Below are 26,914 nucleotides of genomic sequence, written 5' to 3' on the forward strand. Positions count from 1 at the left end.
CCAAGCCTGAGACAGGGATGTGAGGGCAAGTAGCTTCTTTGGAACACGTCCTCGGGGAACACCAGTAGGGGAGTGAAGAGATGAGACAGGAAGGAAAGACAGCCAGTGTTGAGTGCACTAGCAAGCAAGTTCCCATCATGGGCAACTGGAGCTCCACCTGCTGGGTATAGAACGTGCCTTAGTTGTCCCAGCTGAGCAGAAAAGGAGCTGGGGTACTTATGCTCCAATTTGCCTCTTTCAGAGTTTGGGGGCTGCTCCCAGAGGCCCTAATTCCCTGGCATGTCCAGCCTGCCCCACCCACTTGCCCAGAGGAGGCTGTCGCTGTGTGGGGAGCTAGGAGGAGGGCGAAGTGTTGGGAGCATCTGCCTGAGTTTCCTCATCTTTAATGCAGCACTAACAATAACTGCTTTCTTCTAGGGTGATGTAAGGATTAAATGACATAATCTGGAAAAATTGACACATTACATGTGTCAGCAAATAAAATAGTATAGGAAATCCAAGTACGGTCAGGTTAATGGTGGTGTAGATTGTGCAGGGCAGTCTCCCGTCTCTGCCACTGCTGCACTTGGGTTTTAGGTAGGCCAGGATATAATTCCCTCATCCTTGGGGTGGCTGGGAATAAGACTGTAGGGGCTGGGGTTGGGGCCTTCAGGCTGGAAATCTCCTATTTCGCTAACTGCCCCTGGTTACTCCATGCAGTGTGCAAATGTTACCACTTTCTGATTGGGAGGCAGTCGGCTAGGAAATGCAGCATTCATTAGCTACTACTTTAAAATTAAGACCCTCTCCTTAAAGGAGAGGGCATCGTACCCAGGTTGAATTTAATGCTGATTATGTGATCCATACATATCAAAGCATGGTAGCCACCCAACTCTCACTTACGTGTCCAATTTGCAGGTACGAAAATGAGTGTGAATGTCAACTCCTGCTAAAAGAAATGCTTGAACGGCTTAACAAGGTGAGCGGAACACATCCTTGGGCTTATGCAGCTTAATTACAGTATTGAACGGAATGGTGAAAGTGCATCTTTTACATGCTTCTCTTTGTGTTACTTTAGCGGTCACTACTTCTTTTGCAGTCACTCTCTCTCGACTTGTTAATTTCAACTGAGTCTTTGTGAGTGAACTCACACACCCATACACACACCCCTCTTTCCTGGGAGAAACACAGACTATGAAGCTTGTTGGCTATGCTAGGCTAGCAAAACCTGCTGGCGTTACAATGACAAGGGGCTGTTTTACCTGTCATACCAATCCCCAACACCGAATTTAGGAAGGACCTTGCTTTGGGCAGTGGTTATTTGGACACAGCGATACCTCTGTCCTGTTGGCTAAGAGTTTTGAGATTGCTGCTCCACAGGAGAAGTCTCAGGAGAACAGAGGAAGAAATTTCTACTTCCCCTAGAGCTCCCTCTTATAGCATGACCAATAGCCCCAGAGGAGATGCCAGGGGTTCTTAGCCACTTGACTTTCCTGCAGGGTTATGTGGAGTTGTTCTCTGCAGAACAGGGGTGATTTCCTTCTTGGGATTCTTCATCATCATTCTCACTAACTGATTGGATTTTCTGCTTTTGCCAGGAGAATCCCATCACCAGAAAGCAGAATGATTCTGGATCACCAGGGTTGTACAGAACGAGAGATGGCAGATAACTTTAAGCATGGCCCTTTTCTGATTATTTTTGAGCTCAAATATCAGAGCGGAACGACCCATGGAGACTATTTAGTGGAAGGGCTGCTTAATTAGGGCACATGGGCTGCCCTTCCCCACCCCTTCCATGCCTACAACTCATCAAAATTGCTGACAAAACCTCAGACTCTTCCCTGCCATGCCCAGGGAACTCCAGGCAGCCTCTTTGGACAGTCAGGGTTAGCACCGGATGTTTGCCATCCCTTCACTTTGTCCAGCCTTTGCTGTCTAGGATTACTCTGCTGGTTGAGGGGAAAATCAGAACTAGAATCTAGGGAAACCCAGTTTTGCTTTGTCTGTGTTACCTGCCCCTCTGCATTTGAGCACGTACAATATGTTCAAACCAGGACAGTGTGCAAAAGAGGGTGCTGTCTGTAATTACACAAGTCAGTCAATGCAGGCTGGAACTGTCTCAGGCCAGCTAGTAGGACACGTGGGCACCCTAGATAGAAACACAGAGATAGCAGTGAGAATGCACCTCAGGAGGGCCCTGAGGACAGATGCTCAATAGTTGGCCTAGAGAACGATGGCCTTGAGCCTGTTGGATGTCTGAGCTGGGAGCTGGGCCTTAGTAGTGTCTGACGTCACCCTGCTATTCTGTTGACACCTGTAGATCATCCCCATTCTTCTGTTTGGTGGCAACCTCAGACTGCCAGAACATGGCCTTCAGACACGGGGCCCTAGCATCCTTCACAGCACCCCGCAGGCCCTCCCAGGCCCTCTCCCCAACACTTCCACATGTTGCTTTGTGAGCATCTGTCCTCACTGCATACAGGGCTTTCTCCTTACTTGTCACTCACGCAGTGCCATCCTGGGTACTCTTCAAATAAAGGGGAGAAAGAATGGGGTTCCTCCTTTACTCTTGATGGAAAATGACAGTGAATTTAAAAAACAAGCTTAAACTTTCTATTGTTTTTCTCTTTTTTTACAAAAGCGATCCATATTCTCAGTAGAAAAAATAAAGCAACATAGATAATGAAAAATAAGGAAAAAGCATCGCATTATACACCTTTATGTATATTGTGACATAGAGTGTGGACATTTGAAGAAGTATCAGCCCTGTAAGAATATTATGAAGGTTCTGGGGAAAGATGCTACCAAGAATTTGGGTGAGGCCAGCACAGGGAATTGGCCTGACTGGCCCCTGGGTCCAGGTAAGACAGTACTGCCCACAAGTGAGCTGCACAGCCCCAGCGAGGAGTGTAGCCTGTGATTAGGAACCTCCTGCTACTGCTGAGCATCTGCGAGACTGTGGGCCAATTGCCTTGTCCCTCAGAGCCTCAGCTTCTTCATCTGTGAAATGGAACCACAATACTTCCCACCCACCATAGGAGTGAAAGTCAATGTGCCTAGTGAGAACTAAATGACGTAATAATGTGTATGACTTGCCCATCACCTGGTGGCGCTCAATCCCCGGTCACTGTTATTACAGAGCACTTGATGTGATAGACACCAACTTGATTTTCTCCACAGTGTGGGTGTGGAACCCTGGTGAAATGGGAAGTGACTTTAGAAAGTGCATGGAGGAGTGATATTTAATACTTGTGAATTTTTTAGGATTACCTATTATTTACAGCAGATGACATATAGATTTCCAAACAAATCTACGTAAAAATGAGTCCATTTAAAGACAAATACAGAGTGAATAAGATGCAGGTAGTCCTTGGATAACAGTAGAATTCATAAACACAGCAGGCAGATGCAGGGAGCTGGGGAGGGCTTTGTGCAAACCTGTAGGAGCCTCAGAACAGCCTGTGGTTATTGGAGGGGCAGTTTTTATTCTCAGAAATGACCTAGTCCAAATCCTTCTCTGGGCCAGTGAGGAAACTCACCCTTGGTGAGGTTAAATGACTTCAGAGCCTTGCAGCTCAGCTGCGATAAGTGTAGACAGGAGTTGGAGTCTTTTGTGTTTGTGGTTCATTCTTCACCTCCAAAGAATAGTCAGGGAATCGATGTACTCAGAGGCCAGACACGAAGCCAGAGAGTTCTCAGCAATAGGTGGACCCATGGACCTTGATGTTAGTGTCCTGTCCACATACCCTGGGCCATCCCAGTGGTCACTCAGACATGCTGAACACCCTGATCACTGCCTGCATCTCGGGCTCTGGGAACATGCATGGCCCACGTGAGTACAATCCAGAAGTGCTGGGTATTAACACCTCAGGAGCAACTCTCAGCTGCTGTGGACCGGGATAGGTGGATAAGTTCCCCATCCCTCCTAGCAACAGTTCAGAGTCGCATTCCATATGGTCCCTCAGAGGGACCCTAGCAGGACTGCGCTGTCTACAATGGCAACCTGCTCATCACACTCCTTCATTGGTTCCCTTCCCTGGCTCACTTCCCTCCCTTCCCTGTGCCTCCTGGGATTACCTCCCAGATAAGCCACAGGTACCCAGTCTTTGCCTGGGGGTCCACTTCTGGAGAACCCAAATAGTCCCTCAAGGGCAGGACCAGGTGAACACTGGACCTTTTTGTTCTCTGCTGAGATCATCAGATGACATGAAAGAGGCTAAAATTCACATCGCATCAGCTGGTCCTGTGAGTGGTTTTGGCCTGCAGGTTTTGGGTATTTTCTTACATCAGATCAACAAGGTTTTAGCTCAGTCTCAGTGCCCATTTCCTTTGGTCTCACTTGTGGAAGGGATTCATCCCTGGATGTGGCCATGGGACATCACTGACCCAGTCTTTGCATCCTACTTGGAAGATAGCGCAATGTACGTGAAAGGACTGATGGCCCCTGCCTTCACAAAACCACCATGCATTTCTTCATGCTGCACATGTAATCAAGCCTACAGAAAGAGCTCCTGTAGTTTTATCAGCCAGATAAGTTATAGCGGGCCACTATTTGCTATGCACTTGGAAGTGAAATAAACTCCTCAACACGTTACCTACAACCTATGGCCAAAGTTATTCAACTTCTCAGCCTTTTGATGTAGTAGGAATTCCAGGCGACTTCAAAATATTTGGGTTTGCTAACTTCTAGAACTCATGGTCACCAAATATATACATATGAGATTACTGGTCTGCTATGATGCCTGATTTGCTTATCTTAAGGAAATTGTAAGCAGCAGACTTTAAAATCTCCCTCTTTTTTCTTTAAAATTCCCAGAATTTTAAAATGATGTGGCTTCTAGTCAAATGCTTTCACTTAAAAACAATTTTAAAAATATTTAAAGGCTGACATATGTGCTTTTTCATGTAATTCATGTGTCTCTAAAACGTGCCTGCGGAACGCAGCAAGAGGCCAGGGAGTTTAGGGGATAAAATGGTGCGGGCATGAAGCCCTACCTTCAGGGCTGTGCCTTTTTATGTCCAAGAATTCCTCTGAGTCCGGAAATGAACTTCCAGAGAAGGAGATGAAACTGGGAAGGAAGAGGAGGAGTCCGGGGGTGGAGAGGCAAGAGGAGCAGAGGAAGAGTCAGGATGAATGCAAAGGGAGAGAGAGCAAAGTTGAGAAGACTGAGGCAGAGGCAAGAGAGAGGGTGGAGAGATGTAGAACTTGCCCAGTGCCCTCCTTCAGGCCAGCATTAGCACCTGGAAGAACAACCTTAGCATTTTTGGAAAGGTTTTGACATCCAGAGTTGGAGGAAAAGTGTTTTTTAATTAAATTCCAGCTAACTAGAAATCTTAATGAACTTAAATACCCATTCTTTAGCAGTTGGGTTTTTAATGGAGTTTCTGGGATCCCTGTGAATAGGTAAGTAAGGCTGTTTTTTTTTTCACCCTTTTAATCCCAGCCATTTGAGTTAAAAAGGGCTGATTTTCAATAATGCTCCAAATTCTAGTTATTTCTCCAGCTCCTTTCTAAAAACATGGCTGTAAATAGTCTAGATTAGTGGTTCTAAAACTTCAGTGTGCATCAGTGTTACCTGGGGTGCGGCAGGGGTTGGGGGCACGTTAAAATCCAGACTCCTGGACCTCAGCACCAGAAATTCTAAGCCAGTAGGTCTGGCATCTGCTGGAGTATTTATATTTCTGATCCGTTCCCAGGTGTTGTGATCCAGGGACCACATTTTGAGGGCCACTGGTCTAGATCTAGGACACAGGCAATATCAGGGTTGGAATGTTTTGTAAAATTAGACTATTGACCCATAATCTCAATTCAGAAAAATCTAGATGATTCTGCTGGTGAAGCTTCTGAAAATTCAGCTGACAACATCCACAGCATAATAAAAACACAAACGTCTACACATTTCTGAGTTCTGGCGCAAACAAAAGAAAACATTTCCCAAACAAATTTTCCTCAATGTATCAGCAACTGTACATTCCAGTGGCCCCTACTCACCTTTGGGGATTTTCGGGTCAGCTTATCAGGTGATTATCTTCAAAGCAGGACAGTGTGCTTGCAGAAACATCTGCTTAATCCCTATTTTAAGAATAACTATTGACTGGCCTTTTACTATCACTATGAGCAATTTTAAAGATTTAACTGATGGGACCCAGTGCTGGTGGTTTTAGCACAATCCTAGGAGGGAGGTGGGGAAGAATGACAGGCACCTCGAAGGATGGAGTCAGGGCTTAGCACTCAGCTCTTGGCTAGTAGAGAGAAGCCCATGGCAGGTTCCAGGCCCATTATCTTCCACTAACTTCCATTCACGAGCTCAGTGACGCACTGCATCGGTCTGGCCTCAGTCTCGCATACATGGAGGGAGGCTCTGGACTTCAAGGTGCATTTGGCAGAGCCCTCATGTTGCATGGAGTTGCTTGAAGAGTCTCTGAGGGAAGAGGGCAGCTGAGCAAGGGGGATGCCTGTGGCCCCTTGGTTTTGCTTCAGTACAGTGGCTTTCATGGACTGCTTTGTTCAAAGGATGGCACATGTGGCTTAACAAAAGTTTGAGGACCAGTGACCCCTAGGGTCCCTTCTATTTCTAAAATTTAGAATGGTTGATTCCTTATAAATAATCACACAAAGGGTCCTTGAAGCCCTGTTTCCAGTCATTCAGCTTTGTGGCTCAATCATGGATGCATTTTGGTAAGAGTGATTGAGAATTCTGTACCCCACCCCATCCTCAGCAGTCTTAAGATGGGCAGAGGGAAGATAGAACAACATCCACCCAATACTCCTGCACCTCGGGTGCAGATTTAGCCAGGCCTCTCTGAGGGTGTGGTCCCATCCCCGGGGCTGAGACTCACTCCACAAGGAACCATTGCCTTTGAAGGGAGTGGGGTGCCTCCGGGAACACTGTGATTTTCTTTCCCATCATGTGGTCCAGCTGTCAGGCAAGATGGTGGTCATGTGACCTGTGCTGGCCAATCACAGCTCTCCTGAGGGAGGGATGCAGGGATGAACTGATTCAGAGCTGGGTCACTCTGAGCACAGGTCCTTGACTCCTGCTACTTAGATTCCTGAGACTGCCCTGGTTTCTGTCTTTGCTGAGGTCTGGTTGTTTTTTTGTATTTTTACAAATTACCCAGGTCTTTCTGAATCCTCCACCCTTTTCTGTTGCTGGAAAGATTCAGGCTTCCCTTTCCACCATTTCTCTTACAAAAGGCTTCCCAAGCTTGTGAAATACTTCTGGGTATTTCAGAAGACCAGGCCCCAGGATCTCCAAGGGGTCTACCTGCTTCCCCTGGGGTAGGAATGCCTCGATTTGCAGGAGTGCATCAGTCTGGGTCTGACCGCCCCGGGCTGGGTAGCGCACGCCTTCTGGAAGAAGAAACACTACAGCTGAGTTTTCATTAGACCCTCCCTCACTGTCGTCCCTGGGTTGCAGGGTGTGAGGACTCATCATTAAGGGCCCAGAATGGTAACCCTCTGAAGGCAGAGCTCTTTAAAGGTCAATGGCTAATTAATTAAACACATGAATGAGCTCAGAAGCTAAGTCCCATAGTTAGATTTCATATTCTTGTAGTTTGGACAGTTCAGTGTCCTGGATCTGGAAAATGTGTCCCTTTTGTAATTTGGTTCATTCTTCTATTTCTGATTTAAAACAAAAAACCTAAAAAACTTCAGACCATGTGTAGATTTATTGAAGGGAGCAGTTTTCCCAGAAGCTCTTTCTTCTCCCCGTGGGCAGCGGTGCTGGTGGCAGCAGGGGCCCGGTGCTAGGGCCAGGAATCAGGAGGAGCCTTGGAGAGACTAGACAGGAGAGTCCAGGGGCGAGGGTGAGGAACGACTTTGGACACTGGTGTCCTTCCCCGTTCTGCTGAGGGCTCCTTACCTGGGGATTCACCCTGGAGCAGAAACCTGGAGGAGCACTGAGGAGAAACAAGATCTTCCATTGCCGAAAATTGCTCCCACAGAGCCATGCCATGCAGTATGGCAGGCACCAGCCCCACGTGGCTGTGGAGCACCTGCAATGTTGGGAGTTCGAATTGGGATGTGTTATGAGTGTAAAATACACAACAGTTTCAAAAACCTCATCTGAAAACAAGAATGGAAGATATCTCACCACTAACTTATTGATTGCATGATGACATGATAATATTTTGGGTATACTGGGTAAAATAAAATAAATTATTAAAATTAATTTCACCTGTTTCTTTTTATTTTATTTAATGTGGCTACTTCTAGAAAGTTTAAAGTTGGCCAGGCATGGTGGTTCATGCCTGTAATCCCAGCACTTTGGGAGGCCGAGGTGGTTGGATCACCTGAGGTCAGGAGTTCAAGACCAGCCTGGCCAACATAGTGAGACACGATTTCTGCTAAAAATACAAAAATTAGTTGGGCGTGGTGGTACACCCCTGTAGTCCCAGCTATTTGGGAGGCTGAGGCAGGAGGAAACGCAAAAGGAAATGTTTTGTTTGTTTGTTTTGTTAGTTCATGTCTTTTATTAACTCATACAGTTCCTTGTCTTCTGCTTTGTTGAAGCAGTAAGTCAGACAACATTTGCCACAATAATGTCTGTCAAAGTGGCTTGCCATAAACGCTCCAGCACCACATTCATCAGAAGGGCACTCTTGATGAAGGTGGCTAATTTTACCATTCTCATCCACCTTAATATTTATAACATTATAATAATTAATAATAATATTTCAGGACAGCCAGCTTAGTCTTCTTTCTCTTGTTCTTATTCTTCTTGGGGTGGTGTTAAGACTTCTTCCTTTTCTTAGCACCACCATGAAGTGTCAACACAAGATGAAGAGTAGACTCCTTTTGAATGTGTAGTCAGACAAAGTACATCCATCCTCCAGTTGCTTTTGCTAGCAAAGATCAGTCTTTGCCCATCAGGAGGAATTCCTTCCTTATCCTGGATCTTGGCCTTTACATTTTCTGTCGTATCTGAGGGTTCAACCTCGAGGTCAGTGATGGTCTTCCCCATAAGGGTTTTCATGAAAATCTGCATTTTGGTGGCGGCTTCACTACAGATGGCTGATCGAAAAGGAAGGAAATGTTTTAAGATATATTCCTAAGGGTTGCACATTAACTAATTTGATCTCATACAACTCTCAAGTTGTGCAAGATAAAATCTTCAGTTCTCTTGGATAGATAAAAGAGCTTCAGAAGTTTGAGTTGGATGAGGGTTGGCCACTCCCCTACCATCTTGCTAATGCTTCAGACCAAATTTACACAGAGAGAGATTTGTTAAATATTAACATTTATTGTGATGCAGGCCCCCGCAGGGTCCATACAGCCTTTTGTGTAGGCTCCATGAAGTGTCAGCTCTGGTGTCTTAGGTGCTAAGAGAACACTTTGCATGGAAAGCTCATTTAAGGCAGAGGCTACAATAGAGTCAGAATTTCAGGATCCTTCTTGTCAGCATCAGACAATCAGAAATCTTGCTACACCAGTGGTCTTTCACAGGAGCAACTGAGGAACCAAGTACCTTATTTATTTATTTATTTATCTATCTATTTCAAGATGGAGTTTTACTCTTGTTGCCCAGACTGGAGTGCAATGGCGTGATCTTGGCCCACTGCAACCTCTGCCTCCCAGGTTCAAGCGATTCTCCTGCCCCAGCCTCCTGAGTAGCTGGGATTATAGGCATGTGCCACCACGCCTGGCTAATTTTGTGTTTGTAGTAGAGATAGAGTTTCTCCATGTTGGTCAGGCTGGTCTCGAACTCCTGACCTCCGGTGATCCACCTGCCTCAGCCTCCCAAAGTGCTGGGATTACAAGCGTAAACCACTGTGCCTGGCCCCAAGTGCCTTTCTTAAGAGAACAGTCTCAAGGCCTTGCCAGAACTGAAACCCTAGTAGCACAAGGGTGGGGAGTGTCTCTACATCTCATGGCCAGTCCACATATCGTGACTGTCATAACTCTGTTCATGCGAGCGTGGACAGTGTCTCTTACATATTTTAGCCAAATCACGTGTCCCCCTTGATTAATGACAGCCCATTGCTAATATTCATTATTTTATTAGCAAGTCACTAATAAGTCAGTAAAAATCCACTTCCCAAGGCCTCAGGTGTTGGCAGGTGTGCATGGCAGAGGTATCTTGGGAGAGTGGGGAATCCTGACGAATCCAAGTAATGCTCACCTGTAATATCACACTGAAGATGCCGAAGTATATAAGTCACTTCTGGACATCGTAGCACAATCTTATTAAGAGCATTAATAATTCTTTCATACCTATCTGGTGTATTCAAACTAGATCAATAAGGTAAGAGCCAGTGAATTATCAGAAAGTTTCCTGAGAAATTTCAACCTTTTGTGATCAGTGTAGTTTCCAACCTTAGAGGAACAAATGCTATTCACAAACCAGTCATTCTAAAAAATGCATTTTTGTATTAAAGATGCATCTTCTCAGGGTAAATGTTAATAGTCCTTGGGAGAAAACTACTAGAATACAGATTTCAGGATTTAAGGGAAAACTCTTTCTTTCAGTCTTAGAAACCCAACTCACTGATGATGAGATATAGAACAAATACAGAGGTTACTTAAATATTAACTTTATTTGGTATGTAAATATACCTAGCGCTCCGATCTTTCTAGATCAAGGTTACTTAACCCTGGCCGTATTGACCCTTTAGGCAAGGGAATTCCTTGTGTGCAGGGTTGTGGGGGGATGCTGTCCTGTGTATTATAGGGTATTTAGCAGCATCCCTGGCCTCTACCCACTAGTTGCCAATACAAGGACCCTACCACTAAAGTGGTGACAACTAAAAATGTCTCTAGACACTGCCAAATGTCCCCCTGGGGACAAAATCACCCTCTGTTGAGAACTGCTGTTCTAGAACAGGTCCAATGGGCTAAGCCATTGCCTTGCTAGAATGCGTAATCTCAGATCCCTCCCAGACCTACTGAATCAGAGTCTGGATTTCAGTAAGCTCCCAGGTGGTCTGTGTGCTCATATACCCGGCTAGCTTTACCCCTATGCTCCATGGTGCCTGTGGCCAGGGATATGTGGCTCTCATTGCAGGAAGCTGATGAAGCCTTGCTGCATAACCTGCGCCTTCAGCTGGAAGCCCAATTTTTGCAAGACGATATCAGTGCGGCGAAGGACAGGCACAAGAAGGTAACCATGACCCCTTGAAGCCCTTCCTCTAGAAAACCCAGTTTGGGTTTGATCAGATATGCCCGGGGTACTGTGGCTGAAAACAGACTGCTAGAGAGTGGTATACCTTTGTGCATTTTCCCTTGAACCAAATAGGGGTGAATTGGTCACTGGACAGGGCTTAATGAGCCAGACCTGCTTTGAAGAGTGGGCAGTAGTGGGTGTGGTTTGAGGGCCGTGGTGTTGCGAACCAGTATCTATATTGTACAGTATAATTTACAAAGTGATTTTATATAGATCCGTCTTCATTAAGTGACAGTCCATCAACTGTTTCTGCTCAGAAGATACATTAAAACGTCTTGTTTCGGCCGGGCGCGGTGGCTCACGCCTGTAATCCCAGCACTTTGGGAGGCCAAGGCAGGCGGATCACAAGGTCAGGAGATCAAGACCACGGTGAAACCCCGTCTCTACTAAAAATACAAAAAATTAGCCGGGTGCGGTGGCGGGCACCTATAGTCCCAGCTACTCAGGAGGCTGAGGCAGGAGAATGACGTGAACCCGGGAGGTGGAGCTTGCAGTGAGCCGAGATCACACCACTGCACTCCAGTCTGGGGGACAGAGTGAGACTCCGTCTCAAAAAAAAAAAAAAAAAAAAAAAAAGGCTTGTTTTTCGCCCTGCCTCTGAACCCGTTAATTGCAGGAGCACATTATTCAGGAGCTTCCTCTCCTGCAGTGCTCAGATTCCCCCAGCCTCCAGCAGTTCCTCACAGGCCTGACTGTGGTGGGCCCTGGCATAATTGAAAGATCAGATCTTGCAGCTGTTTGACCATGGGTGAGTGGCCTAACCTCTCTGAGCTGCTTTTTCATCTTCAAAATGCAAATGCAGGCTCTCCTTCCCAGCAGTGGTGTGGGTGAAGTAGTGTAGCAGACCTGTGGGTGCCTCAGGGCTTCCCTCTTCAGGGACTCTGGCGTCCTCCCACTCCATCCCTGCAGCTTTGCCTGAGGACTTTCTCCAAGCAGCTGGAGGCTGCTCCACCTGTAGTGGGGTGTTGAGGAACTCCTGTCCCCAGGAGCAGGGAGTAGCCTCAACCGGAACTGATGGGAGTTGGTGTATAAACACCCCAGCTCCCTCTCGCCTTTGTAGACCAACTCTGAGGCTTTTGTTCTGCACTGGCACCCAGAGATCCTCACCAGGATTGAGCTCCAGGTGCTCACAGTGGTGACTCACTGGTAATAGCCCTCGCTGACCGCCCTCCCTGCCTCATTTTCCCACTCCATCCATCATGTTTCCTGGCATCATTGCCCAGTCAACTGTTTATACTCAGATCCCTCTCCCAGTGTCTGCTTCTGCAGAAACCCAAACTAAGACAATGTGGGAACATGGGTACAACCTGGAGCTTGGCAAGTGCTCAGTGAACCTGCAGTTCCCTTCCTACCTCAGTGTGTACCTGCATCCGTACACCAGCCCTGTCTGCTCCAATCAGGGTCCCTCCAACTTTCCATTAGGCCCAGCCATTTCCTCCTCCCCACCCACCTCCTTGCTTCTGCTCTATTTGATGGAATCCTGGGAACAGTGCCGGGGACAGTTTTGAAGTAGCTCAAAGAATTCTTCCAGGCCATTTAGGATGATATTGATGATGATGATGATGATGATAGCTCACACTGTGAGGCTCCCCTGCAGTATCTCACCACATCCTAAGAGCAGCCTCGTGAAATAGTGCTCAGGTCAGGCTCCCTATAAGCAGAGCTCTAGGTAGTGATTTTTTGTCGCTGATGTCTTAGTGGAGGGCTCTGAGGAGAAGGGGAGGAAAGGGGCAGGACAGGGCAGGGAGCACAGCAAGGACGTGTCCTCAACTGGAGTCCAGCTGTGGCGTTCTCACGGGAAGCTCTGTGAATTACACCACAGCCAGGTCCCTCAAGGAGTCGAGAGAGTTGGTCTTTTGTACTCCCGTGCCATCAGTCATTGGCCTGGGTTGGGGATAAGGCAGGGCCTGGTGGCTTCCTAGACAAGATGACCATTTGTTGATCAAGGGCTGCTTTCTGCAGAGGGCTGTGTCATTTGTTGTTACTCACAGAGCTTGGGATAGGGGCACTGGCCGGTAAAGGGGATCAGGCATCCCTACATATAGTTATCCCTGTTTTATAGAACTTGCATTTTAGGAGGTTTAAATAGCTTGCCTGAGGTCACACATAGCCAGTAAGTCTTTTAGTCCAGGCCTGATTGACCAAAGCCCATTCTTTGAAACACTGCCGGTGTTGGAAAGGGTCCTTTGTGCCCTCCACGGCACCTTTTAACTTATTTATTTTTGACATGGGGTCTCATTCTAGCACTCAGGCTGGAGTACAGTGGGGTGATCACAGCTTGCTGCAGCCTCCACCCACCCCCAGGTTCAAGTGATCCTCCTACCTCAGCCTCCTAAGTAGCTGGGACCACAGGTGCACACCACAACACATAGCTAATTTTAAACATTTTTGTAGAAATGAGGTCCTACTATGTTGCCTAGGCTGGTCTCCAACTCCTGGGCTCAAGCAATCCACCTGCCTTGGCCTCCCAAAGTGCTGGGATTACAGGTGTGAGCCACCATGTCTGGTGAGGGCTGGCTTTCTCCTCTGTTTTTTGTGCCTCTGCCACCCAGGACTTTGTGAAGACCAATGCACCAATGTAGCTGAAGAGAAACGGTGAAATAAAGCAAGCCTTAGTTTATTCATCTGCCCCATTGTTCTTGTGAAGATTAAAGGAGACTGAGGGGCCAGGAATGAGCATGGTGCACATGTGGGCAGGCCCACCGATGGCAGCAAATGCATCAGTCTCTTCTTCCTCCTGAACCTGGTCATGGTCTGTCCCGTATGTGATGATGCAGCATGTGGAAGTGTCCATTCCTGTGCTCATCTAGTACTAGAAGGAAAAACCAGCACAGCTCAACTTATAACGAGAATGCTTTCCCTCCCCTAACAGAATCTTCTGGAAGTTCAGACCTATATCAGCATCCTGCAGCAGATCATCCACACCACTCCTCCAGCATCCATTGTGACGAGTGGGATGAGGGAGGTAAGAATTGGAGCAGGAAAAGGCAAACCAGCCCTGGCGGGAAGCTGTATCTGCAGACTCCCAGGGAAGGGCTCACAGGTTGGACTGTGAGGGCGACCACCAGGGTCCACTCCCCACTCCTGCCTTGTATCCTCATCTGAAGTTTGTTCTTCTGATATTTTTCTTGTACTGTAAATGCCAATATTTAGACACATGAGGATGTAAACTGCGTCCTTGACCATTTTCTTCGGTATTTTCTCTTGAGAATTATGAGCTGTTCTTCCTTGCATACTTTATAAGAAATGACCAAGCTGCTTTCCAAAGCGATGTGCCATTGTTGCATCTCCACTCACAATGCGTGAGGGTTTCTGTGGCTCCCTGTCCTTGTCAGCACTTGATATGTCAGCTTTTTAGTGTGTCTTTGCTCTTCTAATGGTGGTGGTTTTAATTTGCACACCCTAATGACTAAGGAAGCTGAACATCCTTTTGTGCAGTCATCTGCCATCCGGATAGCTTCTTTGTGGAAGTATCTGCTGAAGCCTCTTGCCCATTTAAAAAATTGGTTTGTTTCCTTATTCTCCCTATCAATCTGTTAATGAATTTAAAATACAGAGAATCTCAGATAATTAGTGAATATATTTTCAAGACGGAGCTCTGCTAATGATTATGTGAGCCTGTGGCATGGAAACTAGTGGGAAAGGATAGAGACTGTTGAAGCCGATTTGTAAAAACTAAAGATTTGGATATGAAAAATTATTTCCGATATTATGTTCCAAATTCCTTCTTCATTTAGCTCTCTAGCTGCTCAACAGGATAGTAGTTTTTTTTCCTAATATGGTTTATGGAATTTTGTGATGCATAGCATGATATATATATAAATAGACTGGTGCCAAGTGAGGTGGCTCGTGCCTGTAATCCCAACTACGCAGGAGGCTGAGGTGGGAGGATCACTTGAGGCTAGGAGTTCAAGAGCAGCCTGGACAACATAGCAAGACCCCATCTCCAAACAAACAAACAAACAAACAAACAAGAAACAAAAAAACCCCAAAACACTGGATATGATGCAAATTAAAATAAAAATGTTACAGTGTCCCTTCTCCAGAGGTTGTGGTAGGCTAGTACAGGGTTTGGTGGATTGGGCAAGAGATAAGGTTCTGGGTCTTTTTGCAAGGATGACCTAGGATGGTGGCTCTCAACCCTGGTGACACTTGCAATTGCCTAGATGTGTGCTAAGGTCATGCTCCAAGTCAATGAATGGGCTGCTTAGGAGGTGGGGCCTGCCCAGGAGCAGCATGCAGACAAGCTGCTGCGGAACCCATGGGCTGGAGTCACCGGCTGTCTGAACTTTTTCATCTTAATTATTTTATACAAAGCTAAAGAAATCCCCAAATTTGCTTTAGAAGACACTTTTGAACCCTGCAAAGTATCATCTAACAGACAGGAAAGTTACCTTTTTTGGCATTCATGAGGATAGTTTTGTCCGAATTGCCCACCAATTACCGTTTCAGGATCCTGTTGTCCTTAGTGGATGTAACCGAGGTTGCTACTAAGGCCTAAAAATGCTTTTCTGGAAGTCTTAATCTTCTTTGCCAGAGATCCCTTTCCAGAGATGTTATTTTTATTTTTTCAAACCCACTTTTGTCCTCTAACTCAAAGGTGTTTTACATCCGAGCATACCTTTTGAATTGTATCGTCCATTCCCTTGTAATAAGACCCTTCTAAGTCATAAGTACACAGACAGTGGACTGACTTTGATGTCATCGATCAGCATCACCTGGGCTTGTGAGATGTGCAGAGTGTCCAGCCCACCCTCAGACCCACTGAGGCAGAATCTGCATCTTAGTCAGATCCTCAGGGACTCGTGGGCATGCTCAGGATGGAGAAGCACCAATTGAGAAAGCATCACATCTTTATGAGTCTTCGTTTAGCAATTCTACAGTCAAATTAGACAGTCACTTTCCTGTATGTCTGTGTCACTGCTGCAGCCACTTTGTAAGGTGTTTGAAGCAGAGGCTGCCTTCCATGCATGGGCTCGGACGCAGAAACCCTCAGTGTAGACTTGGTGTTTGATTTTGCGTGGCTTCGAGTCAATGTGCTCTGTGTCAGAAGGCCTGGGTCTTGAGCAGTCAGGCCTTTGTGAAACAGTTTGAATATGTTTGAATAAACGTGGAAAGGCAGGTCAGGAGAGAGGCACTTGCGTGGCAGAGTGTGGAGAGGTTGGAGGATTTCCTTCCAGCCATTCCCTGGAGCGTCACTTCTCTTTCACCCATTGGGGCTGATGGTTCCTGCTTTGTGCTGCGCTGACATCTGAGCACAGTGTGTGGCTCGCGGCTCCAACCAACCTTCATTTTCTTAGAGAGTGTGCATTCCAGGTTTTCCTTTTCACAGAAGGGAAAACGAGGCTTTGCGAGTCAAATGTCTTTCCTAGAGTCTCTTAGTAGGTTCACGGCACAGCCAGGTCTAAGCTCTGGTCTCCTGGTAATTGGTCCCGGTGTTTCACACTCCCAAGGAGGTTCAGACTTTGAAGACAAAGCAAAAGCCATTGATGGCTGCACTGTGGGCCTGGCTTAGTCTCCTCACGCTACTATAACAGGATACTATAGACGGGAGGGCTGACAGGCAGACATTTATTTCTCACTGTCCTGGGTCTGGAAATCCAAGATCAAGGTGCCAGCAGAATTGGTGTCCGGAGAGGGCTCTCTTTCTGGCTTGAAGATGGCTGCCTTCTTGCTTTGTCTCATGTGACAGACAGGGGCGGGGTGGGGCTCTGGTGTCTCTTCTTGTTCTTACAAAGACACTAATCACATCATGGGGCGCCCCCATCCTCATGACCTCATCTAACCCTAACACCTTCCAAAGGTCCCACCTCCTGAAACCTTCATCTTGGGAGTTAGGACTTCAACACAGAATTCAGGGGGACACGGATATTCCATCCATACCAGGGCCCCACACCTTCTCTGCCCTTTTCCTCTCTGCATGTCCTGTGACTCTGACTCTGGCCTTCTCTGTGCAGGAGAAGCTCCTGACGGAGCGGGAGGTGGCCGCCCTGCGGAGTCAGCTGGAGGAGGGCCGGGAGGTGCTCGCCCACCTGCAGGCGCAGAGAGTGGAGCTGCAGGCCCAGGTACGCTTGAGTCTGCCGCATGCGCATTGGGGCTTCCCACATGTTTTATGGAGGCGTTACATGCAGCACACGCATGCAGCTTGAGGAGCTGTCACATGCTGAACATATCCTATGTTCCTGGCAGAAACGGGGTTTTCGGAGTGGGTGACCAAGCGCTCTGCTCTGCCCTGGACTGAGGAGTTTTCCAGGACAAGGGAGAGTCCTGAGCCAGTGAACACAGGCGTCACGCTCATTCCTGGCCCCTCAGAGGTGCCCCTTGGGACTCCTTTAAGTCATGCCCTCCCCTTCGAGGCTTAGGCTGCCCCAGTGTCTACATCATGCATTCATTTTGCCCAGGTCAAGCTTTGTAAGAATAAGAAGAAACGGACACAGTAGGGATTTTTATCCTCCACTTGTTCAAATCTGTGCTTCTGTTTTTCTTCTCATGGTAACAGTTTTCCTTCGGAATTTGATTACAACCTGGAAAGAGTGGTTGTATCAGTGTTTGCTTCTAGTTAGAAAGGTGTTGGTGGAAAGCTCACATTTTTACCCCCACCCCTTTTGGGTGAAGCTTAATTTGAAAACAAAATAGAAAAGCCCCACATTGTCCTGTGGCCTGTGCCTTCTTGGCTACTTCCTGGCTCATCTTCCTTGGTTCCTTCCAGTTCTCTTTCTTTCTCGTTATCCTACAGCAGGGCATTCTGTGGGGACGGTTGGGTTAAAATACTGCACCTTTGTATGGCTTTCTAACCACGTTTCCCAAACCAAAATGTAAGTTGACATTTGGTTTAACAAGTACACATGGGGACAAGAGAGCAAAACGTGTAAAAATCGGATGCTTCAGAAAGCCCAGACCATTTGGACGTTATGTGTTACTCTGTCTCTGCCCTGCCAGGGCCCACAAAATGGGAAAAAATGTGAAGCCACAACTAGATGTTGCGCTTTTTATTGATTTCCAGTGCCCCCATGTCTGCTCAGGATTTCATTTTGGTACCTTGGAGTTCACCTCCTAATTCCCATCCCAGCACGCACCACACAAAACTCACAGTGCAGCAGCTCTTAGGGGCTGCTGGAAAGCAAACCCGGGTCTGTGGTGGTCCCCTGAGCTGACGATCGCAGCAGGAGAAACCAAGTAAGGCCCTTAAAACTCTTCCTTCTTGCGAGAGAAACCCTGGCTCAGGGACCGTGTGCGTCATCCTGGTGACTGGGGCGTGTGTGGTTTCTTCTGAGGCTCTGACAGGATAGAATAAGGGTTGTATGTGTTTGTGTATGTGGGGTGTGTGTGTGATATGTGTGGTATGTGTGATATATGTGGGATGCATATGTGAAGTGTGTGGTGTGTGTATGTGTTGTGTGTGTGTGTGTGTGCTGTGTATGTGAATAGGGATATGGATAGAAGCCCAGTCATGGTCCTAGAGACCAGTGTTTTCCAAACGGCTAGTGACAACTCATTTTTGGATGTAAAATGAACTCAGTAGAATTGATTGGCATGTAAAAGGAAGTCAACAAAATGCTAGACTAAAATATAGTAAGAAAAACAGAGTGTACAGCAAGCAAAAGGGAGGATTTGTTTTGTGAAGCCCTCGTTTTATCTCTACATCCATATGGATATGTTGAAATACACACACACACATCTATCTGATGTGTACGACTTGCAATGAGAAATGCAGTTTTTCCTGGGGCGGTGGTGTTAAAGTTGAAAACCACTGCCCTAGAGATACTGAGAAAGATGAAGGACCCCAGCCTAGATGGCAAATTCCAGTTCCAGGACAAAAAGAATTTTCTTCTATGTACATGTACGTATTTGTTGAGTATCAAAATAAGAAATTTCACAACAGATTAACCTGGTTTCTGAGAACGTGAAATGAAACCGCTGGTTGGCCACCTGTTTCTGTCCTTAGTGGCTGCAGGAGGACTTGCTGGCTTTTCTCTGCTGCCCTTGTCTCTAAAGTAGGGTCTCAAGCGTCTCTTCTGTGCTGCCTCCTCCACTGCCACCCTTGGCAGTCTGATGGAGACCCCTTCTCAGAAAAACGATGGTAAAGGCATAAAATAAAGTACAGATAATTTAAAGGAAACCAGGCTGGGCGTGGTGGCTCATGCCTGTAATGCCAGCACTTTGGGAGGCCAAGGTGAGCGGATTGATTGAGTCCAGGAATTTGAGACCAGCCTGGGCCACATGATGAAACCCCATCTCTACAAAAAATACAAAAATTAGCTGGGCGTGGTGGTGCATGCCTGTGGTTCCAGCTACTGAGAAGGCTGAGGTGGGAGAATTGCCTGAGCCTGGGGAGGTTGACGCTGCAGTGAGCTGAGATTGAGCCACTGCACTCCAGCCTGGGTAACAGAGTGAGACTCCTTCTCAAAAAAAAAAAAAAAAAAAAAAAAAGAAACTAATTATATTAAAACAGTTATCAAAATATTACTGAATCATTTTGTATAAAATGACAGATGTGCTTATGTTCAGTAACAAGCTGTAGCATAGGGCTGATGAAACAGGGCTGTGTCCGTTTTCTGTTGCTGTCTTGATGAGTCACCACTAACAGGGGCTTGGAACAGCACCTGTGTCATCGCAGTTGTGTAGGTGGGGAGTCTGGGCGGGTCCTATGGATTTCTCTGCTCTGGGTCTTAAAAGGTAGAAAGAAGGATGTTGGCCAGCCTGGGCCCTTGTCCAGAGGCTCTTGGGGGAGAATTTGCTTCCAGTCTCATTGAAGTTCTTGGCAGGAGTGAGGACCCTCCTTCTTTTCTGGCTGCTGGTCAGGAGTGGGTGTCAGGGCTGCCCATGCTCCTTGGCTTCAGGCCCCTCCATGTTCAAAGCTGGCAGCGAACTCTGAACCCTCTTCCTGCGTCTCATCTAATTGAGTTGGACTTATGCGTTTCTCTGACTTCTGTTTTTAGGGCTCCTGTGATTGGGGATAATTTTGAATAAACTCCTTTCCTTAAAAAAGGGTAACTGATTAAGAACCTTAATTATATCTGCAAAGTCCCTTTTTGCCATGTAACATATTCAAGGGTGTAGCACCAAGGGGGAAACGGTCATGGGGGCCAAAATTCTGCCTCCTTAGCTCTGATGAAAACCCAGACGTGGCTGGGCGTGCCTGGGCGCTCCTGACTCAGGGGGTTGGGGTGTTGCCCGGGACGCTGCATGTTCAGGTGTTCCGGGGATGGTGCTGCTGCCGGTCCAGGAGCCACACTGAGAACCACAGGGTAGGGGCGGGTCCCAGGGAGGGGGCGAATGTTCCACCCCGTCCCCCTGTGTCCCAGGCTTGGGCCTCATTTCAAATGTTTGTGGCTGGGTTTTTGCTGGTTTTAAAGGTTTTAGTGGCTTCCTAATGTAGCAGCTAAGCTAGAGCTGAAGGAAGATGTTGACCGCACACCTCTGGGCGGGGCCCGCACTGTGGCCGGAACTCGGTGGAGGGCGGGCCGAGGGAGAGCGTCTGGTAGCCCCAGGACCTGGCAGCGGGTTCGCCTATGGTTAGGGCGTTCGAAGCTTCCCGAACTCTCCACAGCAGGGGTCCTCGGGGTGAGGTCCCCGTCCCAGCAGCGGCGGCACCACCTGGGAACTTGACAGAAATGCAAATTCACAGGCACCCCAGACCATTGACTCAGGAGCTCTGGGGTGGGGCGGTGCGCCTTGTTTAAGCCCTCCGCTTGGCTCTGCGGGCTCGGTCTGGGAGAGGCTGGGCGGAGGATGGGAGAACAGTGCCTGGGCTTGGAGCTGGAAGCCTCTCCTTCAAATAAGTGCACATATACCCCTAAGAGCCCTGGAGGAAGCACTTCGGACAGGTGGAGAGGAAAGGACAGGTAATTCTAGTTCCCTAAATTGCATGGACTGAGAGTTTCTGTGACAGGGAAGTAAAGAAAGTCACTTTTTAAAATTGCAAAGTGGGAACCGCCCATGTCTCATTTCTCATTAAAGTCACTTAGCACCATCTAGTGGTTTAGTTTGTGTAAGACAGTGTGTAATGCGTTTCCTTTAAAAAAAAAAAGACCTTGCACCCAAAGTTGTCTGGGGTCCCAAGGACTGAGGTGGGAGCTCGTCCCTCCAGATGGGGCTCACGTCAGGCTTCTGCCTGTGTCCTGCCCTCAGCAGCTCACAGCCCAGTGGGGAGACAGATGTAAACCAGGCAATCTAACGGCCCAGGCAGAAATAGCAGTCACCTGGCTCCAGATAAAGTTCAGGTTGCCACATGGCTCCACTCTTGGAGGAACCCTGGGTCAACCTCTCTTCCCTTGGTCTCCTGACTCCCCCTGCAGTTTCTGGGACCTGCCCCTTTGCTCATTCCTTCTCTCCTTTCTGGAAGTCCCTTTCCTTCCTCAGTTCCTAGGACCGGTCCTGCCTCCTCCTAGAAGCCTCTTTCTCCCTCCGAGATGCCCTGGACGTCCCTCCCCTGCTGGCCTGTGGCCTTCTAGAGGAGGGTCCGTGTCTCACTCTCTTTGGCCAGGTTGGTGCTGGGTGACAGTGGATGCCGTGCCATGGTGGCTGTCATCACAGGCATCTCCATTCCTGTTGAGCTTCTGAGAGGGGCTCAACAGGTTTTCCTGAACACCTTTCCTTCTGCTGAAAGGTTTAAATTATGGAGCTATAAAAACCACATTGATATAGACAGCAGTACAGTTTTATAAACCAAGTCATCACTTCACTGGACTCAGCAGAATCCTGTAGAGCATCTGCGACCAGTGCAGGGTTGAAGGGCTCTGGGCCTCATGGTCACGTGGGGGATGGTGGCTGTGGGGGTGCCTAGGGCAGGAGCTCCTCCCACAGTGCTGCAGCAGAGAATCTCCAGCCTTTAAAACATGCAGCCTTCCTCAAACAAACACAAATGCACACCCAAGAAAACACCTCACCCATCCACCCCTACCACTACCACAAAATAACAGTCACCACTTCATGAGATATAAAAAGATTGCACTCCACTTGTAGGGTAAAAAGATCATAGGTGACTTTCCTGGTCTCTCATTTCCCAGTTTGTGATGCTTTGTGATTCTATTTACAGTTCAAAACTTTGCTAAGTGAAAACCTGCAAGGAGAGGTCTCTGCATGGCTCACACTGACTTTCCCATGTCTTCAGAGAGAACAGGCTGGTGCTGGCCTGTTGCTGTGTGGGAATGGGGAGTTTGCAGAGACCCTGGAGTGTGTGTGTGTGTGCATATGTATGTGTGTGTGTGTGCTTGCACATTGCTTGCCCGCAGCAGGGAGGAGGCTGAGGTGCGGGGTAGGGATGGCCTGGTTCTGGGAGGTGTTTCAGACGTTGTACAGGTAGATTCGAATTCTGCTGTGGTATTTATGGGCAAGTCACTTTGCCAGTGTGCCTCAGTTTCCTCATCTGTAAAGTGGAAATAATGACAGCCCCTCCCTGATAAGGTTGTTGTGAGGTTGGTGAGTTGGCCCAGCTTAGGACTTACCAGCACGAGCCACTACCCTGGCTCTGGGCTGGGGAACCCACCCCCAAAGGGGATGGCCTCCCCAGAGCTCCTGGGTCAGTCGTCTGGGGTACATTCTCTTCATATGTAATTTTTTCTTTTACTCTTTATTATGGAAGATTTCAAACATAGAAAAGTGACAGATAATAGGCGTTATGGCTCACACCTGTAATCCCAGTACTTTGGGAGGCCAAGGTGGGAGGATCACTTCAGCCCAGAAGTTCAAGACCAGCCTAGGCAACATAGTTAGACCTTGTCTCCACACACTTTTTTTTTTTTTAATTAGCTGGGCATGGTGGCATTCACCTGTGATCTCAGCTGCTGAGGAGACAGAGGTGTGGGAATCGCTTGAGCCCAGGATATCGAGGCTTCAGTGAGCCCTGATGGCAGCATTGTACTCCAGCCTGGGCAATAGAGTGAGACCCTGTCTCAAAAAATAAAAGTGAGAATAGTCTGTCTCATGAGCCCTCCTGCCCCATCCCCTAACACATGGCTCCTCTATGTTCTCTACAGCCCCTCACACTTCCCTCACCATGTAATTCCAATGCTTCTTTAAGTTTTGGGCCTCAAAGGGGTCTTTTAAATCCCCATATTCCTTGGAGGTGTTTCCTAGAGTGTGTAAACACTCTGGTGTGGGTGAGATGTGGCTGCACCAGACATTAGTGTGTGTGACTTGTATTTGCTATTACACGTGACTGTTTGAATCCAGATTTCTTGGGAGGAACAGAAACCGGATCACACTAGCTGAAACAGGAAGGAGACTCTTGTTTTATTCAGAAGTAATTTTAGATTTTGAAAAGTTGCAAAACAGCACAGTAGTTTCCAATATATACCCCTCATCCAGCTTCCTCAAAATCACGGGCCGATGATAAAAACCTGGAAATTAACAATGATCCTGTCCTATTAATAGACTGTACTAAAATCTCACCAGTTGTTCCATTCATGTTTTTTCCTGGTCTAGATCCTACTCACATTTGGGTGTCATGTCTTGTTTGTCTCCCCCAGACTGGGATGGTCCACAGTCTTTCTCTGTCTTTCATAACTGTGATGCTTTGGAAGAACCCAGGCCAGTGGCTTTGTGGCACATCCCTCCTTTTGGGTTTCCCTGATGTTTTCTCAGGATTAGATGGAGGTTCTGCGTTCTTGGCAAGACCCCCATGGAGTGACGCTGTGTCCTGAGTATTTCATCTTGTGGATGGGTCCTCATATAGGTGACGTGACATTAACTCTGATCTCTTGGTTAAGGTGCTGTCTGCCAGGTTTCTACACTGGAAAGGTACTGTTTTTTTTTTTTTTCCAAGGAGCAGGGTATAAAAGGCAGGGCATGAAATCTGAGAGGAGGTGTGCATCAGGAATTAGGAACCAGGAACTTGGAGCTGAGGCTGCTGCTGTCTGTCTCCTTTTCCTCCTCTTCCTTCTCTTATCACGGCTGCCTAATTTCTGTTTGTCTTTGCCTTTTGGCTTCATTTCTCTTCCTCTCCAAATAATTACTTTTCTCAACTTTGCCATGCATATGAAAGCTCGCCATTCCAGAGCGGCAGCCTCAGACCTGTTCATGTGTCCCTGTAGTCTGGAACCTGCCACGAAACTCTGTGATTTCTGAGACCCCTTTCCAGATTCCTGGGAGAGAAGACATGTGACAGGCCAGCCTGGGTCAGGCCCACCCCTGGTCCTGTAACTCGGCACAGGAGAGTGGCGTCACTTTGTTGCTACCCTGCCTGTGGATGAGTGGGGCTGACATCAAACGCAGGGATAACGTGGACTGGACAGACATCTCCCCAAAGTGCTTAGCACGTGTACCTTTTCTTCCCTTCCTCCTCCCTCCTGATGCAACAGATCTATGGCTGAACACCTGCTTTTTTTTTTTCCTTTTTCTTTTTTTTTTTTTTAGACAGAGTCTTGTTCTGTCACACAGTCTGGAGTGCAGTGCAGTGGCACAATCTCGGCTCACTGCAACCTCCGCCTACTGGGTTCAAGCGATTCTCGTACCTCAGCCTCCTGAGTAGCTGGGATTACAGGCACCGGCCACCACGCCTGGCTAATTTTTGTAGTTTTAGTAGAGATGGGGTTTCACCATGTTGACCAGGCTGGTCTTGAACTCCTGACCTCAAGTGTTCTGCCCACCTTGGCCTCCCAAAGTGCTGGGATTACAGGTGTGAGCCACCACACCCAGCCATCTTGCCAAACTACTTTGAAAGCTACATTTTGACTTAAGGAATTTCATGATCCAAGGGCATAAAGTGTATAAAGTGAAGAATTGGGTTTTGACGGCAATGATCATCTTCCAGGGTGTCCAGTAGGTACATTTAGGTCTGGATGTAGGAAATGCCTGTCGTGGACATACCTGAGGTTGAATATAGATGCATGTCTCACCCCTCGTGACTCAAAGTGTGGCCCGTGGCCCGGCAGCATCAATATCACGTGGGCGCTGGTGAGCAAGGCGGAGTCTCCAGCTCCCCATCCCTGCTGAGCCAGGCTCTTAACACCTTCAGGCGGCTCCAGTGCACACTGAGTTCCAGAAGGGCTGCGCTAGGTAGAAGTGTGGTTTTGTTGTTTTGTTTTTGAGGACCATGCATGTCAAATTCTTTCCTACTCAAGAATGAGATTGGAAAAGAGTCATGACTACCTTCGTCTCTGTTTTATAAACTTTTAACATTTTTTAAAGCTTCTTGACTCTTGTAATAACACTTAAGCACAAGAGAAAATATTACAATCAAGAGATGTGGGAAATGTGAGCTGCAGGAGGCTGCGGCTGGGGTAATGTGGCGTCACTGTCTTACCAGAAACATCTCATTGTAAGTAGGACTACGTGCCAAAATAATGAGAAAAAGGGTAGTATTGTAAATACATAAACCAGTAACTTAGTTGTTTATTATCATCCTCAAGTATTATGTGTTGTACATAATTGCGTGTGCTAGAAGTTTTTTATGCAACTGGCAGCCCAGTCTGTTTATGCCGGCGTTATGCCCACAGACATGTGAGTGAACGTGTGGCTCCACGGCCCTAGAATGGTTGCAGTTGTCACTAGGTGACAGGAATTGTCCAGCTCCATTATACTCTTATGGGACCACCATCCTATATGCAGTCCATTGTTGACTGCAGTACTGTTATGTGGCACACAACTGAGCATTTATGGGTCTTTATGTATCATCACAAGTTCTTACACTGAACATAAAACTATCTCTTTCTATTTTCCTGCCTTAATTTTTACTTGGTCTGATTAATGTATTTCTCTGACATTATTTTATGTGTACACAAATGCACACACACACACCTTAGCTACCAAAACATAAATGTAACTCTGCCGATCCAAACTCGGCAGAAAATCAAAGCACCACAGTGACTGAATGAGAACAAGGAAACTTTTCTCCCACTCTGTATTTCAATAAAAGTAGCATCTTATCTATTCAGTATGCTCTTCTTTTTCCTTATTTTTTGGCTATTGGATTTATGCTAATTCATTAAAGTCTGAAGAATGTACTTTATTTGAATTATTATTCCACGGATAGCAGGTTTTTTGTTTTTTTTTTTTCCTTTTAGACAGGGTCTCGCTCTGTTGCCCAGACTGGAGTGCAGTGGTGTGGTCTTGGCTCACTGCAGCCTTCACCTCCCAGGTTCAAGTGATTCTCCTCCTCAGCCTCCCAAGTAGCTGAGATTACGGCGTGTGCCACCACACCCGGCTAATTTTTGTATTTTTGGTAGAGACGGGGTTTTGCTATGTTGACCAGGCTGGTCTCAAACTCCTGACCTCAAGTGATCTGCTGGCCTCAGCCTCCCGAAGTTCTAGGATTACAGGTGTGAGCCACCTGGCCTAGGTTTCATTTTATTTTACCTACAGGTGTGAGCCACCTGGCCTAGGTTTCATTTTATTTTACCTACAGGTGTGAGCCACCTGGCCTAGGTTTTGTTTTATTTTCTAGGTTTGTCTTCAGATTGCCTTTGGGGTGGGCCTCCTTATGGGTTAATTGCAGAGGGTGCTGATATTAGTGCAAGAAGGGCTGGGTGCAGTGGCTCATGCCTGTAATTCCAGCACTTTGGGAGGCTGAGGCGGGAGGAGGAAGCCAGGAGTTTGAAACCAGCCTCGGCAACAAAGCAGGACCCTATCTCTACCAGAACAACAACAAAATTTAGCCCAGTGTGTTGGTGCTTGCCTATAGTCACAGCTACTCAGGAGGCTGAGGTGGAAGGATCACTTTAGCCTGGGAGGTGGAGGATGCAGTGAGCCGTGATCGCATCCCTGCATTCCAGCCTGGTGACAAAGTTAGATCCTCTATCAAAAAAAAAAAAAAAAAAAAAAAAAAA

The 26,914-nt window shown here is 47.3% G+C and overlaps 1 protein-coding gene and 1 pseudogene across 5 annotated transcripts in view; one reads left to right on the forward strand and one right to left on the reverse strand.

Annotated features, from left to right (window-relative positions):
• The window catches only part of BFSP1 (beaded filament structural protein 1), a 51,184-nt gene that overhangs the window by 18,403 nt on the left and 5,867 nt on the right, over window positions 1–26,914 (forward strand). For all 5 annotated transcript variants that reach the window (XM_017895506.1, XM_017895508.1, XM_017895509.1 and 2 more), the window contains 4 exons: window positions 898–958; window positions 10,989–11,084; window positions 14,020–14,112; window positions 17,105–17,212. In XM_017895506.1, coding sequence (XP_017750995.1) covers window positions 898–958; window positions 10,989–11,084; window positions 14,020–14,112; window positions 17,105–17,212 — 358 coding nt within the window. The remainder of the gene's footprint in view (window positions 1–897; window positions 959–10,988; window positions 11,085–14,019; window positions 14,113–17,104; window positions 17,213–26,914) is intronic.
• Window positions 8,443–8,972, reverse strand: LOC108544391 (ubiquitin-40S ribosomal protein S27a pseudogene; annotated as a pseudogene).

This window comes from Rhinopithecus bieti, unplaced genomic scaffold (genome assembly GCF_001698545.2).
Source record: "Rhinopithecus bieti isolate Rb0 unplaced genomic scaffold, ASM169854v2 scaffold_25396, whole genome shotgun sequence".
NCBI classification, from domain to species: Eukaryota; Metazoa; Chordata; class Mammalia; order Primates; family Cercopithecidae; genus Rhinopithecus; species Rhinopithecus bieti.